This window comes from Myxocyprinus asiaticus, chromosome 27 (genome assembly GCF_019703515.2).
Source record: "Myxocyprinus asiaticus isolate MX2 ecotype Aquarium Trade chromosome 27, UBuf_Myxa_2, whole genome shotgun sequence".
Classification (NCBI taxonomy): Eukaryota; Metazoa; Chordata; class Actinopteri; order Cypriniformes; family Catostomidae; genus Myxocyprinus; species Myxocyprinus asiaticus.
This window is the reverse complement of record NC_059370.1, coordinates 21,385,234-21,412,740: the sequence shown is the minus strand read 5'-3', so window position 1 is coordinate 21,412,740 and position 27,507 is coordinate 21,385,234. Positions and strand designations below refer to the sequence as shown.

General features: G+C 38.3%; 1 protein-coding gene across 8 annotated transcripts in view; it reads left to right on the top strand.

Annotated features, from left to right (window-relative positions):
• The window catches only part of LOC127418368 (protein diaphanous homolog 2-like), a 653,451-nt gene that overhangs the window by 425,741 nt on the left and 200,203 nt on the right, over positions 1-27,507 (top strand). For all 8 annotated transcript variants that reach the window (XM_051658976.1, XM_051658975.1, XM_051658977.1 and 5 more), the window contains one exon: positions 9,036-9,165. In XM_051658976.1, the coding sequence (XP_051514936.1) occupies positions 9,036-9,165 (130 nt within the window). The remainder of the gene's footprint in view (positions 1-9,035; positions 9,166-27,507) is intronic.

The window sequence follows — 27,507 nt, the reverse complement described above, 5'->3', positions numbered from 1 at the left end:
CTCTGTCATATACTTTTCAAAAAAGTAACTTCTGTAGAGAAGATCTGACACATTTCAGGAAAGGTAGACTCAGAGGAATGCACACAAAGTTTATGGCAACTTCAAATGAAATCAACCATGTGTGGAAAGGCTTACTGCACAGCAAAGCCCCTTGGAAAGCTACAAGCATGAAAAGTGTTAAATTACAGATAATGTTCATTAAATTTGTATTTGCTCTCTTCTTTTGGGGTTGTTTAAGCTTGATTCTTCACAGTAGAGATGTCCTTTGAGTTGTAAAGAGTGGACCTTTATTTTGGTTCATTTTGCTAACAACACTTTACAGTGCTTTTTAAAAAAAAAAAAAAAAAAAAATAACAGATTGGATGTATTCAGTTGGAATATCTCTGTAATTTAAAACTGAAAGTGTTTAATATCGCCAGATGATGCCAGTCAGGCATTCGTTCCTCAGTCTGTAGGTTGCTAACTTGTAGATTTATAATGAACAGAAGAAAGTTCAGGAATACACTGTTCTTACTCATATATGTTCAGTGTCTCCTCGCCGTTTTACATCTTGTTAGATTCTCCCAGCACCGGTTGCTTTGCTCACAGATCTGGCGTGGAGTGTGTGCTCACGGACAAATGAACTCCCTGTGCTACCTCACTCCCCACACCAAAACTGCCAGAGGTGTAGCCCGGGGCTCTCTGATTTTTACTTGTCATTCTTACTAAGCAAACTTGCCTCATGGCTGACTCTGAGCCTTTAGATTATTCTATTGGCTACAGCTCCAGTCTAGGCTGTCTGCTATTGGTAGACAAAATACGCCAGTCGCCAGAAGTGTCTCTGTCTCTCTTTCTTCTGCTATGCCCCTCAGTGGCTGTGTGCTGGAGTTTGAGATCCTGATAGTTTTCTTGAGTAAAAGAAAAAATATAATACTACTGTGATGATCTATGCATAATCAATGCCTGTAAAGTGAAGGTCCTTTGGCTAAATGTGTAATTGAGCATTCAGAGATGACAGTCCTTTAGGTGGTCTGAGATTTCTTGGTCCCTGTTGCCTCTCATGTCTGTTAATAGCTAATTGTTCTTGATGATTATATCTTTTAGATGTCTCAACGGAGGCAGATTTTTATTCCGTTGAAGTCCTCAACGTACTTCTACGAATATTGAAATGGGTGGATTGGATATATTCAAGTATTCTAACAAGACAGGCCATCTTTGTCTATTTCTTATCACTCTCCCTTTTTATCTATTCTTTTATAGTATGTTTAATTTTATAATACATGTGAAGTACTGACATTGTACTTCCATGTATAAAAAGCCAATTTCGCACATTAGCTTTGACAATATTCTCATAAAGAGAGTCTTCTGAAATGTTGGCTGAATATGAATTATAGGATCAGCACAGAAAAGCCTGCTTTGCATTATTACAGTGAGAGGACAATTAAATTAGGAATGTACTAGCTTCAGCAAGATGAATTCTTCGAAGCTTGTGACTCACCATGTTTATTCAGACAACAGTGTGGGCAGTGGTTGTAAATTACATTTTCAAATCATCGTCACCTTGGCTTCCTTACTGCCGGCCTGAGTTCAGGCTTATGACAGGAATGGGTGGCCAAGAAGAGGGACACAACAAGCCCTGCTGGCATTGTAAGAGGAAGGGCACCTGATGCTTTTTGTGCCTCATCACTGCTGCCATGAATCCCACATCATGTCTCTGTTTTGCGGAGCAGAGCCTGTCTGCCATTAAGATGATGATAGTGATAGGCTGATATATCGACAGAAGGAAACTCATAGTTTGGCCACTGAACGATAGCTGTGTCAGCTTGACTGATTTCAACATTTTATCAATATTATCAATATTAATATTAATATTTTGAGTAAATATTGTGTAAAATAGTGTTCATTTAATTTTCACTATTTTTGTTATCATTTAATTATACTATGTACAGTAATATGTGCATATCCTCTTTATATAAGCTATTGACCTCCCTAGGTCGACCTCCTTCACTTCCTCCAGCACAAAGGGGGTGCCACGGCTTTCTGTGTTCTATAACCAAAATGTAGTTTGTTTGTTTTTGTTTGTTTTTGTTGTTGTTTGTTTCTTTTTTTCTCTGGAATCCATTATTGCTGAGAGAATTCCCTGATTCGCCAGTGTCTTGCTCTGTGGGAAAGTAACAATAATCAGAATCAGAATCAGAATGAGCTTTATTGCCAAGTATGCTTCCACATACAAGCTTCCTGTGCACAAACAATACAGCAACAAGACATAATCATAGGGGCATAGAAGAACAAAAGGGAAGAGGCATGGGAGTATCTAAATGGAAATGGAAGTGCCATGACTGGAAAATTAGTGGAACATTATAACTTAAAGTAAATTAGATTATTACATTTCAAACAAGATTACCAGAGAAGCTGACATAACTGATATAATATGTGCCAATGAATATCTGCTTCACTAATTTGATCTCTCTCTCTCTCTCTCTCTCTCTCTCTCTCTCTGTCATAGGGCTTCTAGTTTTCCATAGCCAGATTTTTTTACTTAACGTCATGAGGGCATTCTTTTTTTCTTTTTCCCTGCCTTATCCATCTGAAAGTCACCGAACAGATGGAGGGAGTGCCGTCAAAGACTGAGACTAAAGACTCCATAATTTATGTACAATTGTTTCATACATCTGCCGACCCTGTGCTCAGATTGCATTATATGATTAAGTTTTAGGTTTCACCTCACTGTGCAAGCTAGTGAAAAAGAATTACTTTTTCAAAGAATTACTGGTTAATTACCCCACACCTCTTCACCTCTTGAAGCCCCACTGTAGTCAGTATATATCTGTTTCTTCCACTGTCTGTCCCTTTTTCACTCATCTCTTTCAGGGTGAAAATTGTAACACATTGTTTATGTCATTTAGCAGAAGCTGACTCATGCAATCCTTAGACTACTTTTCATTAATTGCATGGAAAATGTACCCAGATTTTTATATAGTCTCTTTCTCTGTGCATAGTGCTGATCTTACTTGGCAGATGAAAACAAACCTGCACAGCAGCGGCTTTCTGTAATGACAGTTTGGGGCATAATAATAAACAAATTAAGATTTGAAATGCATGAAATTAAATTGTGATTACCCAATGTGAGCAGATGATTGATCCCCATCTAATGAAAGTTTGAGTGCTGTATCCGCACACGTGGGGGTGTGTGTGTGGGGGAGCTTGGCTGTGGGGTGTGTGACGGGGAACGGACACAGAGTGGAGGGCCATGCTAATTAGCTCTCTCAGCTTGCGTCTGCAACAGCAGTGCGGTCACAGTAGGGAATGATTATGGAACAAGTTGCTGGTGCACTGACGTTGAGATACCAACAGGCACACACACACTTTCCCTCCAGTCCTTCCCACTACATTCTTTTAACAGCTCTTCTATCCCCCGGTAATTCTTCACATGAGATTGATTTAATATGCTTATGTCATTCATTCCTATTGTTTTACTTATTTATGTATTTATTTATTGTTATTATAGTAGTTTACTGGTAGACTGTGAAATATTGCGAGTTACTCGTGCCAACCTTGTTAAAATTCACAGTGAGCTTTGCACCATAGGATGTCGAATCATCATGTTTCAAAGCAACAAGTGGCATCAAGGTGTGTTTATCATCACGTCATTCCCCTCTGAGGGTGAAAGGTCCAGCTGCCACCAATTAATGTATGAATCTTTAAGCATTTAATAAAAAAAATAAAAAATACAAATAGATTAAACAATAATTGAACATGCTGTTCTCAAAATACTTATGGCTGGACAATTTTCAGGACATTATTCTGCCTCTCATGAAATGAACCTTGCTATTACGTGTCCACTGAAAATTAGATCAATATAATGTTCCTCGCATGTCCATGTCAATTATTGTGGCCTCGGATTTCACTGCAGTCATTACATATTCGCCCTCATTTGATATTCCCTTCACTGGCCATTAGGCTGATGTGATTAGCACTGAAAGTCTGGCAATAATAACTGCCACTTAAATCTTTCAACATCACTGGAAATCTTTCAACATCACTGGAGGAATGTCATATTCCGCAGTTTCAATGTGCAAATTTATTTTTTTATTTTTTATTGGAGCAATGAGCACATTCCAAATGAATTTATTCAGAGAGGTTGATGATAAGCTTGAAAATGTATTCCATATGTTTCCATCAGATGCAGCATGAGCATAAAAAATGCATTTGTTGATGCGATATGGTAAGATTGACCCATTCTGCCCAAGTTTAAAAGCTCTGCTTGGTCTTCAAGTGTTGGGTGTAAGATATAGTTTATCCACTTTTCCCACCATCCATCTCTATGAAGATGGTTATATAAGTGTTCTTGTGATTTTTATTATGGCTGACAGTGTCATAAAGCCTTTTTTAAATGCATTAAATACTTAAAATTGGTGGTGTTAGAAGAAAGAAACAAAAACAACACACAGATGGTTTTTAAATGAGTGTAAATTGTAAATAGATGCATTGTTTATCGTTTCTCCTTTCTGTTCACTGAGAGAGAGAAAAAAAATGAAGACATAAATAATGATTTATTGATATGCAGACCATCATTTGAGCTCTATTTAATGAACTACCTTGATTCAGTAGTCTAGAAATCCCAATAAATTTAAACCCAATAGTGGTATTGTTTGCAACTTCAAATACAATTAATAAATTCAGATATATAATTATATTTCTAAAATAATTCAAAGCAAATACTTAGCACAAAGTTAGTTGTAGTGTGGCTGAGTTTGAAGGAAATTTTTTCCTCATCTTAAAAAACATGGACTGTGTGAGGCTTGTGTTTTCTTTGATAGCTGTGGAAATCAGAGGAGGGAGGCATGCAGTACCCATGCTGAGGTCGTCAGCGTCAGATGGCAAAGCCTTTAAAGTGCATTATCTCTCTGCCTGCTCCGTCGCTGTTCTGTGCGTTAGCGGCTCAGTGCTGGCTGATTGGTAAACACCCTGTGGCTGAGCGGGTGCAAAACTTAATTCTGTTTAAATAAAGAAAACAACATTAGGATTCGGATGCAGTGTCAGCAGTGCAAGAGCGACTGGCCCTGTTTTGATATCTGCACTAGAGCATTCATGATTACTTCCATATTAACCATTGCGTGTGTTTTTAATTTACATACAGGAAGAGGCAATAGTAGATCAAAATATAGCGATAATTTGCAGAGGCACTGACTTTAAATTCAGCTCCGTATTTACTCTAGGATTGCACACACGGCTGGTTAAAGGAACATTACTAATGTGCTCAAAACAACAGCTTCCCTGGCAACAGGAGAAAATGCTGCACTTCTTATGATCATTGTGCGAGTGCGGTGCTGATTCTGTATTGGTTAAAGTGTGTGAAAGACCTCTGTGTTTGTTTGCTTATGTTTACTTTTGTTTTTTCGCTTTATGTTTTTGTTCCAATCCTTGTAAACCAATATTGATTTTAGACAGCTAGCTCCGTAGAAGAAAGGGTCATTCTGGAAGACTATAAACCAGTATTTAGGATTTGGTTTTGCTATAAACATTTTTTTTTTTTCTTTTTTTTTTTTCCACTTCCTCATTTTTAGCACTGGGACTCTGTAAGGTGCCGTGTGTGTTATATTATATTGGAGATTGCAGCTGAGGCATGTCTCTATGTCTGCTTTCATTTATTGCCAATCTCTCAGGGAGAAATTGGAAGCGATTTATCTAATGGATGCTGGAACACAGTGGCATTTTCAAATGCATTTTCAAAAACACTACAGGAAATGCTGATAATAATTCATGGATTATTTGCTGGACTGTTTGCTAGGATTCCTCTGGTGTGGCCGATCGGGCTGCGGAAAAGTGTGCAATCACGCTCTCTGACAAATAGATAAATACCACTAAACGGGCTGTAAAGCAAGGGCCTGAATTATGCTTTCCTAATGGACTAATCAATTGTGACTCCTCCAGTCTGAGCTCACAGCAATTCATCCTACCTGGAAACAATTGCTTTATAATCTCAGGAAGGCTTTCTCACTTTGAAAAAGATACAAAGGCCTCGCTGCATGGGCTAAAAGCTTTATTGATCTCAAAGACCCCTTTGAATAGGTAATTATATGTCACAGTGTGCTTAGATTAATATATTGCCTTTGTTTGCATCTCAAAATGATAAATGTATCCTTCGTTGTCCCTTTTATTTAAGTAATCCTAGATCATTAAGGGGGACTCAGCTGTATCTTTTTACATCTGTACCTTTAACACTTCCATATTTAATTGATCTCTGGTATGATTGACAATCCTATTTGAATGTGAAATCAATGCTGGTCATGTTGCTGAAAATTACATAGGCATTTATTTGCAAATGTGGGCGATCATAGCTTATTGCGCTCATGATTTTGACACACAGTGATTATTTATATAATTGTTGCAGCTTATTTTTCATAAATAGTCTGCATGGACTGGAGAGGGAGCTTTATTTTGTGAACTTTAAAGTATCTTTACATAGTATGTCAAAAAAAATTTGTATTTTATTTCAAACCCCTTCTTGTCCTTACAGGTCATTTTGACCCATTTTAGACTTCAACACATATTTTCTGCCACTTAAAATCAACTTTTCTGCCTGAACCTTTACGACATCCTCCACACATGTTCTTTAAACATAACAAAGTGAAATAAACAATGGCATGACTTTATAAACAAAGTTCTTAAAAAAAGTTACAAAGAGGGTCCTACGGTTCAATTTGACCTGGTTCCTTAAAACTAAGGAGAAAGCAGTAATATGCCAGAACATTTTAAAATGTTATTTGTACATAAGTACACTCTTAGACTCGTAATTATGCAACCACACACACAAAACCAAAGAAGTCAGTATCATTAGCTCAATATAAAAGCAATGGAAGTCCATGTAAAGCTCCACATTTGTAAATTAGTTGAAGGTTGGTCATTGATGATAAAATAAGTTTTTTGGGAAAGAAATCTGTAAATTTACTCTTAAACTGTGATTTAATTTGTCGGGGTCAATTTGACCCAGAAAGTGCTGCACTTGGGACAAAGAAAAAAAAAAGAAAGGAAATTCCAGTTTCTATTATACGTGACCTCTACATAACCTCATGTGATTAATTATGTACTAATGCCTGATATTTGTTTTCTGTTCACTTTTATATTTCATTTGGTGCAATGCTCCTGTCTCATTGGTTGAAGACAAATACACCCATTATAATTTATGAAGAGAAAAGAGGCAAAAGACTGCATCCATTTATTAATTTGCCTCATTGTACCTGCCACATTTTTCCAGCTGAAAACCAATTCCACACCTCCATATCCACTGAGACATTTTGTAAGAGAAAATCTATGGGAGACATTATGTGTTGTGGGGAAGTGTGCCAGCTGTCGTGGATTTGTGTAAAGGTTAATATCACATCTGCTGTGCAGTCCAGCTTGAGGATTCGTTTTGCTTTCCCCGGCTCTGCTGCGGGACTCAGCAGCCATCTTCACTGTGAAAGCAGCCTTCCTGGAGTCTTGGCTTGACAGCAAACAATCTGTTTGAGTCTGAGAGGGTGAAGAGGTCATCCAGCCCCTGTGCACTGCTTAATGTGGGCCTGCAGCCATGGCTCTCCAAATGGAGGAGAGACAGAAAGAGAGAAGCATGGCTTCATAAATGTTTAGTTTATCATATCTGCAGTTCTCATAGCCATAAATGTGTGTCACCAAGGGAACTTAGCCCCTAAGTTAGCATAGGTGTTAGCATAGGTGTTGCATGAAATCAATCCATTCCCACTTTCATATGTGCCTTTTTTGGAATTGTATTTTAAGGGATAGGTATGTTTTAAATTTGGTATTTATATAGTCTTCATTTCAAGCAATGTCATTGTAATCTAAAGGCTTACATTTCTGTGGTGCACTTTCATTGGATTTAACTAACTTGATTAATGTAGGTCGGGTAACTCTGGGCTAGTTTGTCTGATCTTTCATATGGATTGGTGTTTAGATGAAATACAGGCATTTGATTGCGTACACTACACCAGCCCTCAGCAAGAGGGAGAGATGTGTATTGATCCAAATATTTAATTTCTACCATGCCACCATCATCTTGTACAAAGAACGGCTGTGGTTTGGGGGGAAAGCTCCTTTTCAAATTAAATGTGATAAATAAATAAACATGGGAAAATATGCCTCTGTGCACTCTGCTTTAGCCGATTTCAACTTTATTGACACTGCTATTTGTCAGATATGTGTACCTTGAAGTGCTGTGTTGACTCATAAATATATGATGCGATCATCCTTAGACTCAGCCGAACTCATGTTGCTCGGTGAGTATGACATTTCCCTCATTGTGCTGAAATAATAAAATATGTCAATGTATGCGTTTTAATGCTCCCTTAAAACATTTTATCTGTCTATCTATCAATCTATCGGTTTGTCGGTTGGTCAGTCGGTTGTATTGCTACAGTCATGTTATTCTTCTTACGGGAGCTGAGAGGCCCAGTCACGATCTAATTGATTTGTTGTACAAAACAGAATAGATCTCAACCCACTCATCTTGGATAAAAAAACAAAAAAAAAAGACAGGAAGAGCAAACATTGTTTACTCTCCAAAAAGCTTTGTCAAGGAGAACTAATAGAGGAGGAGCTACGATGCTCAAGAAGACTAACATGCAAATGAACCAACTGGCTACTTGGGTTTCTTTGTTCTTAGGCCCAGACCTTATATAAATGTCATTAAGGCTGTATGTAACACTTCACAGGTCTTTACTATCAGAAAATATGGTGATATTTTGTATTAGTAGTCTGCATCTTCCAGATTTTAGTGCTAATTTGGCTCCTTCATTAGAGGGAAAACTGTGACGGGCAAAATGCTAACATATTTCTCTGTTCTTTTATCTTCCATTTACCTTTGCTTAATAATCAGAGTAATCAGTGTTTATGATAACTGTACGATTGAACATGAATAGTTCATAAAGAGTTCAGTGCTGTTTTTAATATGGTACATTATTCAAAAGCACTAATTTGAACTGTCACACTGTATCTCACTTGCACACTCTTAATACACTTTGTTTCATTACTCACTATTATTTTGTATCTTTTCTCTGCAGCTTCGTGACACAAAGTCAACAGACCAGAATATGACTCTTCTGCACTTCCTGGCTGAGAAGTGTGAAGAAAAGTATCCTGAGATCCTTAAGTTTCCTGATGAGCTCCAGCATGTGGAGAGTGCAAGTAAAGGTAAGGATAGTCCTGTTTTACATAAGTTGCCATTTATTATGAAGTCATAAGCCCCGTTCACACCGCCAGCGTCATCGCGCAACAAAGCAACACAATCCCTTTCATTTTCAATGAGAGCACAGTGACTTCCAGTGACACGAGCTGTCGCAACCATTGGCGACAGAGATCGTTGTGGGTAGCAAGTCAAGAGGTCTTCACTGCGGACTGTAGCGCGATGACGTAGTGGATTTCATCTACTACGTCACGGACATTGATTCTGTTTCGAGAACATATATTGTCCTATGTCTTCTTCAATTTGATTTGGGATTAAAATCTTATTTTAGTATAACATTGTAACAGCTCACAAACAGAAGGGAAGGGGAACACAGGGAAGCAGGTTTTTCCAGGCTCAGGTAGGACTTTTAATCGGCCACTTCAATGCTTTACAACTTCACAAACTCGTCAGCTTCACAGGCACTTAGACTTAAATTCATTAGCTTCACAGGCACTAGTAACTTAAACACATCAGCTTCACAAACATAACAGATTAAACGTAGCAGCTTCAGGAGCACCGTGGCCTTCCTTGTGCCAGACTCTCTCACTCACTCTGCTGGTGGTGTGGTTGCTTATATGCCGCTCTCCCCATGCTCACTGGAATTAGAGACAGGTGTTACACATAATCTAGCTCAGGTGCAAGCGCCCTTACCGCTTTCTCTCTCTCTGGATGGACGCTTGACCACGCCCTCGCTGCCACAAACATGTCTTATATACTTAAGACAACAAGAATTAAAAGAAGAAAACATCCAGAAAAACATCCAGTACATCATTGAAGTTGACTACATTGTGGAATAAATCCACTACGTCATCGTGCTACAGTCCGCAGCAAGGACAGTCTCTGACAAGTTGAGAAGTGACATTCGCGAGCGACTACCAATGAGAGTGAAGACAGATGAGCTCACGTCATCCATCTCCAGGCAGTGAATGTGATACTGGAGTCGAGTGCAGGAAAGATGGAAAAGATAAAAGTTTCTGTGAGTGATTTCACTGTTCTAAATCATTTGTCTGTAACCACATACATGGATATGGACTAATAAAATGATGCGTGGAAAACCGTGTAGGCATTCTGAGTGAGTTTGTTTCATATATTGATATAATGTTCCTCTTGTTTAGTGATATGATGTATTAAGCACTAATGCAGGTTATATAAAACACTCTCCTCTGCAGAATGTGCATTTTTAGAGAACTGATTCCTTGTCAAATTAGAATGATATCTTAGTTTTATCGGCAGTATCATCTGTAATCAACATTTCAAACGTTACTATGGACAGTTGTGCAGTCCACCAATAACGTCAGAGCAGCAGCAGCATTAGGAACACCCACCAGTGACAAAGCCTGCAAAGTATAGTGACACCAAGCGACATTGCCGCCCGCCTTGTGAACGGGGCTATACATATGGCAGTATTGTCATTTAAACCTGATTACAATAGCAATAAAAAAAAGCCCTAAGAAACAATTGCACACTATTAGTCAGATAAAATTTGCAATTATGATCTTGGCAGATGGATTCTTCCATAGTGTATAGCTAGAATAAGACTTAACCTTGTGTTGCATGAGGATGCTAGAACAGTCGCAGTGTTTTACATACAGTATATTAAAAAATTGCAGCATGTCAAAATGCTGTTTTTTTCTACAAAAAAATAAAAAATAAAATAAAATATAATAAATCTTAGAATTAAGATGTTAACCTTGATGATTGTTGCAGTGTTTTACATCATCTGAGTCATCTTAATGCACAGTATTATCCCTGTATTTCAGTTAAAACAGTTTCCATTCAGTACAGAGTTTTCTTGTTGATAGAAAACAAAAGTGATTTTCTTCAGGCAATCAATTCACACTACCTATTCAGTCCTCTAGCTCTTAAAGCACAACTTTAATAATTCACTAAAATTACAAAATTTTCTTGCATGTTTGTGATGGTATTATTAGAGCCACTTTTGAAGACTCTGCGATAATGCCATGCAATTCACTTTAGCAGCGTGTTTGTTTTAGGCTAGATAAATATGTGATTTATTTTGTTCCTGAAGTTTATCCTTTTTTTTTTTTCATACTCCCATAAGAGGTAATCCTGTTTAATCAAGCAGAATTCCCTTTAAATGTGTTAAGCCTGGTTAATTGAACAACAGGCTTTGTTTTGTGAAGATATTATCACCTTTGGTTTGAAGATATCAGTGGTGTACTTCCAAGGAATGTGTGGTATATTGGGTGTGACCTTGAGATATTTACCCACAAAATGTATGTTTCTCCATCACACTGTTTTACGGCATTCAACAAATCCTTTATTGGTTTTCTCCTGTGGCCTTCTTTCAAGCCATGAGCTTTGAGGCTTTTTATGGCTTGAATTAGATAAACTAATGCTACAAAGATCAACCCAGGAGACTGGACACAATAGGCCCCACAGACTATAATTAGAGCTTTTGCTGAGAATGAAATAAAACTAGTTAATGGCCAAAGAGCCTTTTTTAATCCTTTTCTACGTGTAAATCTGGCCATTTCCACATCTATGAATAGAGCACAGTTTCATTAGAATGGTACAGAGTAGTTTTGAGGGCTGATGAAGGAACTATAATGAAGCGCAAGGGGCCCATATGCTCCCCAGTATGGCCGACAGGAAAGGTTAAGAGTCCAAATGGGGAAGCAGCTTAGGAGGGATGGTGGTGGAGTCTCTCACAGCCGTTCTGACATTGTGGAATGGATTCTTATTATGGCTTTCAGTGATTAAGAGCTTTAGTGCTTCCCGCTTTTCTGAGAGAGATTTCAAGGAATTTAAATATCTGGTTTCTTAACTCTCATTCACTTCGAACAGATTTGGAAATGAAGACCCCCAGTAAATGCAATAATCTTCTGTATCGTTGTCACATGAATTGTCTGTCTCTGCATTGTGTTTCTCTGTTGCATAGGAACACATAGGCCGGCAGTGGCATATTTTCTCCTGTCAATGGACTAATTTCTTTAATTTCATTTGGAGCTGTTTGGTTGAAGCCCTTGAGGTTTATTTAATTTGTTAGTTACCTAACAAAAACATCACATCCTGCATTAAATAATGGGGAGCCAATTCAATCAGTTACAAATTATAAATGCCTAGTGCTTGACCACAAGCTTAAATGGGACATGTGGACCGATTTTATAAGTAAGAAGACACAACAGAGAATGCATTTCCTAAAGAAATTACTCTCCTTTAATGTCCACAACAGAATGCTTTTGATGTTTTATGGTGCTTTTATTGAAAATGTTATGACATTCTGTATTATTTGTTGGTATGGTAATGCTACAGAGGTACAGAAGAAATCAGTAAGGAAAGTGGTAACAATGGCAAGTAAATTGTTAGGGATTACTTACCGAGTATAGAAAGTATTTATAAAGAGAGGGTGTTAAATAAGGCAAATAATATTGTGAGTGACAAGAGGCATCCTTTGGCCTCTGCTTTTGAAGTGTTGCCATCTGGCCGATGGTATTGTGTTCCCCGTTGTATGAAAAACAGGTCCAAATTATCTTTTATACCTCAAGCAATTACATTTTTTTAATTCTTCTTCTTTTAATAGTTGTTAACTGATGACCAGCTGGTCTGGTCATTCATTCATTCATTCTATTCATTATTCCTTTTTTTTATTTTATTTTATTTTATACTGTGTATGTTGTTTATATATGCCAATTGTGATTTCTGATGTCTGTGTGATTATGCTGCAAACCCATTTTCCCTATGGGGACAAATAAACTAACTAACTAACTAATTGGTTAGCTAATCTAATATACAGTACCTGTTTCAGTGCTTTGTTGTGAAGGATGCAGACACTGTTGAATAGACCAGTAAGATCTTTGAGGAGATAGATGGCTGAAAGAATGCTTAAGCCAAATGCTTTGAAGAAATCTCAAGGAGAATCAGTTTTTTTACATGGTCCTTATCTAATTTACAATAGCAGATAGTCAGTTCCTGGGTCAGTTTGGTTCATGACAGTGAATATCACTGCAAGACATTATCAGCGGGTCGTGAATACAGACACAGCTTCATTGACGGCTTCATTGATTATAACCAGGAACTATTTTGCAGAGACGGGTCACTTCTATTAAAATTGAATATGAGAAATTGGAGCTCCCAATGCTCAACGGATGTAGAAAGCAAGTCCCGCCTTACAGGTAAATGAGCCAATCACCTTTTAGATACAGACATCATCTGTCAATCAACTTGAAAACGTGCATGCGCATTAGCTATACAAGCCGTAAAAAATCGTTTTTTTTTTTTTTTTTTTTTTGGCATAATCTGAGGTAAAAAAGCGCAATTTATGATACAAGTGTCCTGCTGATTTGAAGTATTGTAAAAAGTATCCATTTGTCATACTTGAGTAAAAGTAAAGATACCTTCATGGAAATTGATTCAAGTAAAAGTTAAAGTAGCTCATGAGAAAATGACTTAAGTAAAAGTATTAAAGTAACTGATTTTAAATTTACTTAAGTATCAAAAGTACAAGTAAATTGCATAAATTACGGAACAGTTCATTAAACCCATGGCAACTTATTTGATTGGTGGTGCTCATCATTTACTCGCCCTCATGGCATCCCAGATGTGTATGACTTTCTTTCATCTGCAGAACACAAACAAAGATTTTAGAAGAACATTTCAGCTCTATTGGTCAATTTAAAGCAAGTGAATGGTGGCCAGACATGTCAAGCCACAAAAAGCACATTAAGGGAGCATAAAGTTATCCATACTACTACAGTGGTTAAATCCATGTCCTCTGAAGCGAGTCATTCGGTATTGGGTGAGAACAAACCAAATTGTAACTCAGTTTCACTGTATATCTTGCCATTGCAATCTCTAGGCACGATCATGATTTCAAGCTTGATTTCACTTTCTAGTGCTTGACGCATGCGCAGAGCCCTAGGTGGCACTATTGGAAGTGTAATCTAGCTTGAAATCCTGATCACCAAGGAGACTGCTAATGTCAAGATTTATAGTCGAAAAAGGAGTTATTTTTTGGTCTATTCTCACACAAAACCAATTGGATCCGTTCAGAAGACATTGGTGAAACCACTGGAGTTTTATGGATTACTCTTATGCTGCATTTGTGTGCTTTTAGGAGCTTCAAAGGTCTTGCCACCATTCACTTACATTGAATTGACCTACAAAACAGCAATATTCTTCTGAAAATCTTTTTTTGTTTGTGTTCTGCAGAAAAATAAATAAATAATAAAGTCATACACATCTAGGATTGAATGAGGGTGAGAAAATTATGAGAGAATTTAAACTATCCCTTTAATGGCACATTCAAGTCACATCAGAATGATCATATTTATGGGATGAGTGTAAATGAACACCACAGTCCATAAAAATTGGAACACTCAAGGAGAGAGTTGAGTCATATTAGTGACCAGAACAGAGACTTGTGGGTGTGGGCTCGTTTCATTTGGGCCAATAAACAACCACCCAGCAAACACCCAGAACACCCTGGCAACTGCATAGCAATGTGCTAAAAACAGAGTTAAAACAACTTAACAACAGCATAGCAACAACCTGACAACCACCTAGAACACCCTGTCAACTGCAGAGCAATTTGCAAAAAACACAGAAAACAATTTGGCAACAGCATAGTAACAACCTGGTAACCACATACTGTAGCAATGCGCTAAAACACACAGCAGATCACATTGACAACTGCATAGCATGCCCTAGCAACCATCCAGAAAACCCTAGTAAGCACATAATGTAGCATAAATATGCTACAAAGCAAATATAACACTTTAGCAACCACCAGAAAACTAGTTTTGCTTAGGCAAAGACCATTCATCCATCTTCATAAATATAAAAATAAATATTGTTGGACATTTTCATGAGTGCTGGTAATTATTCATACACATCGCACCTTGGTTAAATGTAAAATGTGAAGGCATGTGATTGACTTTTCTATGAACAAGTCTCCTGGAAAGGCGGGACCACACATAACTTCATTATTTCACAGCTTTCATAATGCTTAAGCCTAAACTTATCAAGTTAATTAGTCAAAAAACAAATGTAAACTTACATGAGCAGTTTCTTGTCTTCCCCAGAAGAGACAGATGACGGAACACGTAATCTGGCCTGCTCTTCGCTTGTGATTTTGATTCAGATTCATGATTTACAAAACAAATCATTCAGACCACTTTTCAAATGTTTTTGTTCAGTTCAAATGAATCAAATTTCAAAGATTCGACTCAAATGATTCTTTCAACGAATCACACATCTTTTTTTGCACGTTCAGCTGTTATTTTTTTGGTGTTATCATGTCACAAAAGTAACAAAAGGGTCTGGAGAAATTCATCGCAGTAAAAGTATCTTTTGTAAGTCGCTTTGGATAAAAGTGTCTGCCAAATGAATAAATGTAACTGTAAAAGTATCAATTTTATCTTAATAATGTAGAGAAGTAAACGTAAAAGTCCAAAGAAATATTTATACTCAAGTAAAGTACAAATATTGAAAAACTGTACTTAAGTACAGTAACAAAGTATTTGTACTTCGTTACTATACACCTCTGCTGATTTGAAATTCTTTTATGGTAATCTTGACCAACCTTTTTGTGGATTTTGGTCTTTTCCCATTCAAGTAGATAGGCGCTGCACTTGTATGCTGCTTGTTTACACAGAAAATAGCTCCCCGAGAGCGATCCAAAGATGTCTGCCGAGTGACCTCACTTGCCTAAAAATAATTTTTTATAACGAGCAATCATTCCCGAGCTCTTCGCTGAGGAAATAATAGTGAGAATCTAAACTACGAAACAATTTAATTGCCTCTCTCACGTAGACACTCAGTATCAACAAAATGTCTGGATGAGTCACTTTAGGTAAACGTTTGATGTTATTTGAGGAAAATATATTAAATCAGAGCCCTATTTAAAGGATCCATTAATGATACCGGAAGTGCTGCAGGAAAACGCCCGTTCGAATTCCTTGTTATTGTTCACAAGCTTGAAATGGTCTATAATACTTATTGATGGCAACTATAGTCTTAGTAATTTACCTTCAAGGTTTTAAAATTGTTTTCCCCTCCCAATAAGTATCTTTCATTATAACAGAGGTAGACTTCAACAAGAATCTTTCTTTCTTTCTGTATGTATGTCTGGCTGGCTGTATGTATGTGTGGCTTTCTTTCTTTCTTTCTTTCTTTCTTTATTGCTTGCTTGCTTGCTATGCACACATTCTGTAATCACATGTCCATCTTCAGTGCTAGAACTGGCTCTTTTAATATGCTTGATTTAAAAGGGCAATCAGTTCTGCTTGATACCTTTATCTTGTCTGATGCTTTAATCACATTACACTATACTTCACCCCTGTTTGCACAAGGCTAATTGTCCTGTATTATACCAATGTAATGCCAAAGTCCAAATGCCATTTTGACAAATTTAAATGGAGTATTAATCAATGATAATTCTATCATTCTGTGTATCCTTTGAGCTGAGTCACAATTTGGCATTTGCTCGAATCTATTAATGTGATTCAGGGAGATATTCTTTCTGAAGTGCTTTCACCAACTCTGTCTGATTTTTTTTTTTTTTTTTTTTTTTTAGTTTGTTACTGTATGTAATCCATCCAGTAGCTCACATTGTAGTGGTGTAGAAAGCAATTTTGATGCCAAATTTGAGTAGGCCTGACATTTTCCCTCAAAATAATCATAAAGAGAACTCAACATCTGTCTTGGCAGTGCAGAGCCACATAAGGGCTTTTGTTTATGATGTGTTAAATATTTTATGCATCTCAGCAACAAAATCCAGGTACTGTGTATGGATTCTCACTTAAAGAAATAGCTTTGGATAGGAGATATGTGCTATCAATCCAAAGGTGACTGGCCACTGCTTACAGACACACTTGATTGCATCCCTTAATACCTCTGGACCAGCTGGCCTGAATGAAATACATTGTCCAGGTATAGGTCAGGAGCGGTCATGGCCCAGCTCCCCAGGCTTAGCTTCCCTCTTGGCAGAGCAGCTCTCGACTTTCCTGTCTCATCCATTACCATCTACCTCCATCAAGGGCGGTGCTAATTTGAATGTGTTTTGATCATCCTGTGAGGATAGGCAAAAATGTGCTGAGTCTCAAGGAAGAGCTGGGACATGAGGAGCGACCATGAAATCAGAGTGGTGTTGTGCTTCATCTCTCATTGGCTGCTCCGTTAAAACTTCCTGCCCACAAATGCAGTGGATGTAGGCTTAAAGCAGTTCTACCTGTTATATGACATGACATAAACTTGCATATGGTTTAAAATCAATAGATTTATTGACGACACCTTTAATCAATAGAAATGAGCTGAATATTTAGAGATGCATCCCTATTATTATTGCTCATGTTTAGGAATAATTTTCTAATCATTCAGACCTGCAATTTTCAGCTGACGGAAGTGAAAAGGGGGAAAAATTACAACAGATTTACACTAAAGTGGGGACCTGGAGCCATGTGAAAGTAACAACTTAGACTAGTTGTTTAAAAAAAAAAAAAAATAAATATATATATATATATATACACACAGTGCATCCGGAAAGTATTCACAGCGCTTCACTTTTTCCACATTTTGTTATGTTACAGCCTTATTCCAGAATGGATTAAGTTCATTATTTTCCTCAAAATTCTACAAACAATACCCCATAATGACAACGTGAAAGAAGTTTGTTTGAAATCTTTGCAAATTTATTAAAAAGAAAAAAGAAAAAAAAAATCACATGTACATAAGTATGTACAGCCTTTGCTCAATACTTTGTTGAAGCACCTTTGGCACCAATTACAGCCTCAAGTCTTTTTGAGTATGATGCTACAGGCTTGGCACACCTATTTTTGGGCAGTTTCTCCCATTCTTCTTTGCAGGACCTCTCAAGCTCCATCAGGTTGGAGGGGGAGCGTCGGTGCACAGCCATTTTCAGATCTCTCCAGAGATGTTCAATCGGGTTCAAGTCTGGGCTCTGGCTGGGCTACTCAAGGACATTCACAGAGTTGTCCCAGAGCCACTCCTTTGTTATCTTGGCTGTGTGCTTAGGGTCGTTGTCCTGTTGGAAGATGAACCTTCACCCTAGTCTGAGGTCCAGAGTGCTCTAGAGCAGGTTTTCATCAAGGATGTCTCTGTACATTGCTGCATTCATCTTTCCCTCGATCCTGACTAGTCTCCCAGTTCCTGCCGCTGAAAAACATCCCCACAGCATGATGCTGCCACCACCATGCTTCACTGTAGGGATGGTATTGGCCAGGTGATGAGTGGTGCCTGGTTTCCTCCAGACATGATTCTTGCCATTCAGGCCAAAGAGTTCAATCTTTGTTTCTCATGGTCTGAGAGTCCTTCAGGTCCCTTTTGGCAAACTCCAGGTGGGCTGTCATGTGCCTTGTACTGAGGAGTGGCTTCCGTCTGGCCACTCTACCATGCAGGCCTGATTGGTGGAGTGCTGCAGAGATGGTTGTTCTCCTCTCTCCACAGCGAAATGCTGGAGCTCTGTCAGATTGACCATCGGGTTCTTGATCACCTCCCTGACTAAAGCCCTTGTCCCCCAATCACTCAGTTTGGCCAGGCGGCCAGCTCTAGGAAGAGTCCTGGTGGTTCCAAACTTCTTCCATTTACGGATGATGGAGGCCACTGTGCTCACTGGGACCTTCAATGCTGCAGAAATGTTTCTGTACCCTTCCCCAGATCTGTGCCTCGATACAATCCTGTCTCGGAGGTCTACAGACAATTCCTTGGACTTCATGGCTTGGTTTGTGCTCTGACATGCATTGTTAACTGTGGGACCTTATATAGACAGGTGTGTGCCTTCCAAATCATGTCCAATCAACTGAATTTATCACAGGTGGACTCCAATCAAGTTGTAGAAACATCTCAAGGATGATCAGTGGAAACAGGATGCACCTGAGCTCAATTTGGAGTGTCATGGCAAAGGCTGTGAATACTTATGTACATGTGATTTTTTTTTCATTTTTATTTTTAATAAATTTGCAAAGATTTCAAAAAAACTTTTTTTGGGGTATTGTTTGTAGAATTTTGAGGAAAATAATGAATTTAATCCATTTTAGAATAAGGCTGTAACATAACAAAATGTGGAAAAAGTGAAGCGCTGTGAATACTTTCCGGATGCATTGTATATATACAGGTGCATCTCAATAAATTAGAATGTCGTGGAAAAGTTCATTTATTTCAGTAATTCAACTCAAATTGTGAAACTCGTGTATTAAATAAATTCAATGCACACAGACTGAAGTAGTTTAAGTCTTTGGTTCTTTTAATTGTGATGATTTTGGCTCACATTTAACAAAAACCCACCAATTCACTATCTCAAAAAATTAGAATATTTTGACATGCCAATCAGCTAATCAACTCAAAACACCTGCAAAGGTTTCCTGAGCCTTTAAAATGGTCTCTCAGTTTGATTCACTAGGCTACACAATCATGGGGAAGACTGCTGATCTGACAGTTGTCCAGAAGACAATCATTGACACCCTTCACAAGGAGGGTAAGCCACAAACATTCATTGCCAAAGAAGCTGGCTGTTCACAGAGTGCTGTATCCAAGCATGTTAACAGAAAGTTGAGTGGAAGGAAAAAGTATGGAAGAAAAAGATGCACAACCAACCGAGAGAACCGCAGCCTTATGATTGTCAAGCAAAATCGATTCGAGAATTTGGGTGAACTTCACAAGGAATGGACTGAGGCTGGGGTCAAGGCATCAAGAGCCACCACACACAGATGTGTCAAGGAATTTGGCTACAGTTGTCGTATTCCTCTTGTTAAGCCACTCCTGAACCACTGACAACGTCAGAGGCGTCTTACCTGGGCTAAGGATAAGAAGAACTGGACTGTTGCCCAGTGGTCTAAAGTCCTCTTTTCAGATGAGAGCAAGTTTTGTATTTCATTTGGAAACCAAGGTCCTAGAGTCTGGAGGAAGGGTGGAGAAGCTCATAGCCCAAGTTGCTTGAAGTCCAGTGTTAAGTTTCTACAGTCTGTGATGATTTGGGGTGCAATGTCATCTGCTGGTGTTGGTCTATTGTGTTTTTTGAAAACCAAAGTCACTGCACCCGTTTACCAAGACATTTTGGAGCACTTCATGCTTCCTTCTGCTGACCAGCTTTTTAAAGATGCTGATTTCATTTTCCAGCAGGATTTGGCACCTGCCCACACTGCCAAAAGCACCAAAAGTTGGTTAAATGACCATGGTGTTGGTGTGCTTGACTGGCCAGCAAACTCACCAGACCTGAACCCCATAGAGAATCTATGGGGTATTGTCAAGAGGAAAATGAGAAACAAGAGACCAAAAAATGCAGATGAGCCGAAGGCCACTGTCAAAGAAACCTGGGCTTCCATACCACCTCAGCAGTGCCACAAACTGATCACCTCCATGCCACGCCGAATTGAGGCAGTAATTAAAGCAAAAGGAGCCCCTACCAAGTATTGAGTACATATACAGTAAATTAATATACTTTCCAGAAGGCCAACAATTCACTAAAAATGTTTTTTTATTGGTCTTTATGATGTATTCTAATTTTTTGAGATAGTGAATTGGTGGGTTTTTGTTAAATGTGAGCCAAAATCATCACAATTAAAAGAACCAAAGACTTAAACTACTTCAGTCTGTGTGCACTGAATTTATTTAATACACGAGTTTCACAATTTGAGTTGAATTACTGAAATAAATGAACTTTTCCACGACATTCTAATTTATTGAGATGCACCTGTATATATATATATATATATATATATATATATATATATATATATATATATATATACACACACACACACACACACACACACACACACACACCAATCAGCCACAACATTAAAACCACCTGCCTAATATTGTGTAGGTCCCCTCGTGCCACCAAAACTTTGCCAACCCACATCCCAGAATAGCATTCTGAGATGCTATTCTTCTCCTGACCTGTATCTGCATGATTTTATGCACTGCACTTCTGCCACACGATTGGCTGATTAGATAATCGCTTGGATGATTGGTTTGAGTATTTCTGTACCTGCACAAAAAATGGGTCTCTAAATAAAGTCTCCAGAAATTATTTAGAATGGTGCCAAAATAAAAACATCCAGTGAGCGGCTGTTCTGTGGATGGAAATGCCTTGTTGATGAGAGAGGTCAAAAGGGAATGGCCAGACTGGTTTGAACTGACAAAGTCTATGGCAACTCAGATAACCACTCTGTACAATTGTGGTGAGAAGAATAGCATCTGAAAATGCTATTCTGAGATGCGGGTTGGCGCTGTTTTGGCGGCACGAGGGGGACCTACACATTATAAGGTAGTTGGTTTTAATGTTGTTGCTGATTGGTGTATATGTACTCAGTGACCGCATTATTAGGTACACATGGACACCTTCTTATTAATACATTTATCAAAAAAGCCAATCATGTGGCAGCAGTGCAATGCATAAAATCGTGCAGCTACGGGTCAGGAGCTTCAGTTAATGTTCACATCAACCATCAGAATGGGGAAAAATTTTGAACTCATTAATTTTATCCATGGCATGATTGCTGGTGCCAGACGGGCTGGTTTGAGTATTTCTGTAGCTGCTGATCTCCTGGGATTTTCACACACAACAGTCTCTAGAATTTACTCAGAATGGTGCCAAAAACAGAAAACATCCAGTGAGCGGCAGTTCTGCGGACGACATGCCTTGTTGATGCGAGAGGTCAGTGGATACTTGCTGACTTGCTGCCTAATCAGTTAATGGTTTAACCAACTGTGTTTTTGAATGAATTAAACTCTTAAGGAAACTGGTCTCAGAACAGTTTGAAAGTCCTGATTTTTATTGTTCCTCGGTAAACAATCTTTGAAGGCAGCATTTACCAGCTTTCGGACCCGAGACACGTGTAATACACTACAGATCAGAGCGCCGCACATAGGAGACATACTATACCCGTGAACATATGCAGCTCTTTATTTCAGAGTGTGCTCAAAAGTGAAACAGTGATTGGTCAGTGGATAACTTTTGAAGAGAGCATCAAGGGTCTGTTGAGTTGAAAATAGATGTCAAAAGAGCTTGTGATTCGGTCTATAATATGTAGAAACAGCCTATAATAAAAAATGAATAACAATTTGCAACTTTATCTGGCTTATAATTTTTGATAGCTCACTAATATTGCAGACGGTTATGCTTAATTAACCGTGAAAGGCAGATGCCGTGATTACAGTTAAAATACGATTAATTATGCAGCCCTATGCATAAACAAAATATTTATAGAAGCCTCTGACCAGGAGTTATGGTTGGAGAAAAAAAGAAAATAACAATTTGATTGATGAACTGATTGAATGACATCAATGAGCTCATGTTTGGCATGACAGATTTAAATCCTTTAGACATATATGATGATGTTGACATTTACACTCTTTTACATTTAGGAGAGAGAACATTATGCAAAAAATAAAATGAAATGAAATAAAAAAAGACTACGTGGCAGCTCTTTGGCATGAAACCAATCTAAACGATGCATTTTTCTATGTCTGTTGTCCGGTGTTTCAGCACTTACAAAATGTATACAATATTAACTATCAATTGTTCCAGTTTGTCATATTAGTATTTATTTATTGCCTGTTATTAGATAGAGTTCCTGTAAATTATTATTAACATATTTAAGTGTACTATTTATTATATTTACTATTCTATTCTATTGTATTTATATTTATTATTTTTTATATGTATTTTATTTATTTTTATGTATCGTATTTCAATGTAAATTTATTACTGCTGACAGTTACGTGAAACAAAAAGATTTGAACATCAACAGTAAGATAACATTACAGTTTTCAACACATTGGCTTTTCAACATGTCCCTTTATAAATGGAAAGTTAAAAAGGCTTCTCATTGAATCAGTTAAGGCAAATGTAATATTATGTGACCACACATTGCTTTACAGAGAACTTACGACCTACTAGCGAATTCTCACGTCAGCAGCTGGTGGTGAAATCAAATTAAGCGCTGACTTAGTTACAAACTGAGTTACTTAGCCCTTAGATTGAGCTTTACGTTTCAACTTGTGCAAGACCTCAGAGTAATATTCCAACCTAAGCGAGACCTCCTAGTAATGCACTAGAAACCACCCAGAACACAACAGAAACTGCTTAGCAATGCATAAAAAAATAAAATAAATAAAATAAAAACACTTTATTAGCTGCATAGCAAACCTCTTGCAACCATCCTTAACACCCTAGCTTTGTGGCGGCTGTTTTGAAAACCTTTTTGTGATTACTGAAAATTTGTCAGCTGTTGCCTGAAGATATGTATTTCTTCCCTTATTCCTTTGTCTTTTATTCAAAGCCTAAATAAACATGGCTCCCACTCTACTCTATATGTGTTCCTCAGCTCATAACTGGAGAGTAACTATAACATTTATCATGCTCAGTGCATGCCCTGCACATAGAAACTGAATCACTGTTATTGCTCAGGTGGTGCCGCTATGCGTTCTATTTGTCTTATCCTTAATGTAAATGGCTGTGTCTTATTTTGCAACTTTGTGTGGTTGTAATTCATGGAAGCCAAAGCTAGGATGAGAGGAGAAGAGGCATCCTGGTGCTGAGCTGCCACATGAATCAGCTGCCGTTGTGTATTGGTTGTTCCTCATCCTAGAGTGAACTGGAGCACATCGTTCATAAAGCATGTGTTTTGATCATTACGGACAAGACCTTGTTTGTGAAGTGCAAGCTGTGTATCAACAGAAAATTCAGTATGCAAAATTAATACCTAGGACAGACTAGCAAAAACCTGCCCTCATCAACATCTACCTGTGATACAGTTGTTATTATCTCATAGGTTTGAACAGTTGCAACAGAAAAGTTTTAGGGTAATAACAACTGCTGGGTAGGGTTGCACCAGCTGTGTTAAGGTCTCACTTAAGTTGGGACGTAAAGTTCACACTAAGGGCTTAGTAACTACTAGTTAGTTTGTAACAGTCGGTGCTTAATTTGGTTGCACCACATGTTTTTAAGGCAAGACTTAACTAGTAGGTCATAAGCTCTTTGTAAATTAATGTGTAGTCATATAATTTGACATTTACCTGTATTGATTCAATAAGCAGCCCTCAAATTTGTACACAGAAGTGTTAAAAGCCGAGAATTTCAGTTTGATCTTATTACGGTTGATGATAAAGCCTTGTTTGCTCACAAAACTGTCAGCTGTAATAAATTATATTCCTATTGAAATATGATATACAAGTAGAATTAATAAATATATTTTGCCTGTCCAAATAGCAATATTCAGGAACTGTATTTAAAATTATAAGGGGTAATAAATAAGTACTAATAAAACAGGACGCAAAATAGACATTTATTCATTTTAATATACACCAATCAGCCACAACATTAAAACCACCTGCCTAATATTGTGTAGGTCTCCCTCGTGCCACCAAAACAGCACCAACCCGCATCTTAGAATAGTATTCTGAGATGCTATTCTTCTAACCACAATTGCACAGAGCAGTTATCTGAGTTACCGTAGACTTTTTCAGTTCGAACCAGTCTGGCCATTCTCTGTTGACCTCCCTCATCAACAAGGTATTTCCATCCGCAGAACTGCCACTTACTGGATTTTTTTGTTGTTGTTGTTTTTTTTTTGTTTTTTTTGGCACCATTTGGAGTAAATTCTAGAGACTGTTGTGTGTGAAAATCCCAGGAGATCAACAATTACAGAAATACTCAAACCAGCCCGTCTGGCACCAACAGTCATGCCATGGTCGAAATCACAGAGATCACATTTTTCTTCATTCTGATGGTTGATGTGAACATTAGCTGAAGCTCCTGACCTGTATCTGAATGATTTTATGCACTGCACTGCTGCCAAACAATTGGTGGATTAGATAATTGCATGGATGATTTTTGGTGTCAGACGGGCTGGTTTGAGTATTTCTGTAACTGCTGATCTCCTGGAATTTTCACACACAACAGTCTCTAGAATTTACTCCGAATGGTGTCAAAAACAAAACAAAAAAACATCCAGTGAGCAGCAGTTCTGTGAACGGAAATGCCTTGTTGATGAGAGAGGTCAACAGAGAATGGCCAGACTGGCTCAAACTGACAAAGTCTATGGTAACTCAGATAACCATTCTGTACAACTGTGGTGAGAAGAATATAATCTCAGAATGCTATTCTGAGATGCGGGTTGGCGCTGTTTTGGCAGCACGAGCGGGACCTACACAATATTAGGCAGGTGGTTTTAATGTTGTGGCTGATCAGTGTATTAAAATGAATGAATGTCTATTTTTCAACCTGTTTATTAAATCGGACATCAGGAGATGCACACAGAAAAATGTTACATCGGTTTCATGCTAAAGAGCTTCTAAGAAGAAAGGTTTCTCCAGGTCTGTAAGTTCTGCCATTATTTTCAATGTTCCATTCTTCAAAAGGGAATCTACTGTATGGAGCATCACTCTGTTAATTTCTTCAAACCAGTGAGTGCTATTGTTTCTTCAAAATGATCGCTGACATACTGCCTCAGCTCAGAACAATGGGGCATTCACTCTGCTCTCAATACTTCTGCAAAGATGGTACTTTACTTGTGTGCGGCCATATTAATTGGAAACATACTGATGGAAGTCATTGTCCTGTGCCATCTCCATGTGAGGTTGACGAGACAAAAAGATATGCCTCTGTTTTGTTTTCAAGTGCTGAATACCAATCTGAACTTAACTTTAAAACAAGGACACATGCTGGCTCAACAAATGGATAACATTCTCAAGATCACCTGCCCCCTCAAGGTCACAATGAACTTGTGGTGAGGTATGTAATTTCTGTGCTACTACCAAATCACTAGTCTCAGCAACAGACGGCAGGCTCTAACACTAACCGTCTGATGCACATGGCACACAAACTTGTAAAACACTTTCTCAAGCCACGCAGCACTAATCTCATTGGCTGGTTTGATGGAACTTCCTCAAAAAGAAGCACACAATACTTTTCTTCTGTCCACAGTCTTTGCCATTTTAGCCAAAGGTCTGGCTAAGCCAGACTACTGAACCACCGTACACTCCTCCTATCTTCCATGGTTCGCACAAACAGATAGTCCCACCACAAACTCTAGAAGATAAATCCTATAACTTATAAATATAGAGTTTGAAGCTAAGGTCCTTCAGTTGAAGGACATCCTACAAACTTGTAGATGTAAGTATGCCCAACATTTATCTGCCCGCCGGTGCCGAGTGGTCTGTTGTGGGAATATCATCTCTGCCACCCAGTCTCAATTCCCTACCCCACTGCTTAGTGCTACACCTGGATAATTAAAGATTGATAATTTCCTTAGGGAAAAAAAGGAACAAGCAGAGATCAGGAGTTCAGCCGCATCTCTGCGAAGGGAACACACACCGAAAATATATCTGCTGTTAGTTAAGCCTTAAATGGGGTCAGGTTGAATGTTGCTTTGGGCACTCTCTGTTCCCTGACTGATGTGGAATGAGCGAGTCTCAGCCAGAGGAATACTCACCTCTCGTTCGGCTGATAACTCCCATTACCTGACTGACATATATAAGAGTGGCCTTGATTTATCTTGTCATCTCACCGAATAGTGCTGTTAAATTGTGTTTGTGTCAATAAAGCCAGCTCCCGTTTATAGGCATAAAGCTTATATTGCAGATGGACCGAGATGGCCACCATCAACACATTCGCAGCAGAGATATTGCCTCACAATTTCCAGGCTTAACACAGTCCCTTCCAAGAGCAGTCAGTCGGTAATGATGATTCCATTGTGAATGAGTTCCTCTTGATGTCTGTATTTTTGCACCTCTGACCTTCACTAATAGAGCTGGGAATGCATGAAGTGTCTGTTATTGGCCAATCTGCCTTGTTAAATCCAACCCCCTCCTGACCACACCAAAGTTAAGTCCAGTTAGGACCATGCTGTTTAAGTCAGACTGACAATCATAAGGGGAAATATGACACAAATGTGCTCATAAATCAATTTTGTATATGACATAGCCACGGGCAACATAGTTTGGAGTCCAAGCAAAGAAAGAAATGAGTGGGAGAGGGGAAAAGTTGAACTGGGAGGATATTAATTCTAGCATGAATGTATCCATTATCTGCATTTATTTCTCTGGGATGTAGGAGTAATAGAATACCGGCCATTTCAAGAAGATAGTCTCGGCACTGTGTGGCTTCATTTTAAAAAAGCTTCTTGGACCGGGACTCTTTTCTCTCATATTAAAATGACTTACTGAATTAATTGGGGATTTTCTTTCTACCACAATAGTTTTTATTCACAGGACAGGATGTGAACATAATCATCCGAAAACTAAGTGCCTCAGTGTGCATGGTGTAAACTGCATGAATGTCTCCGTCTGAAGCATCTAACAGTTCCAGTTCAGATAATGGCACA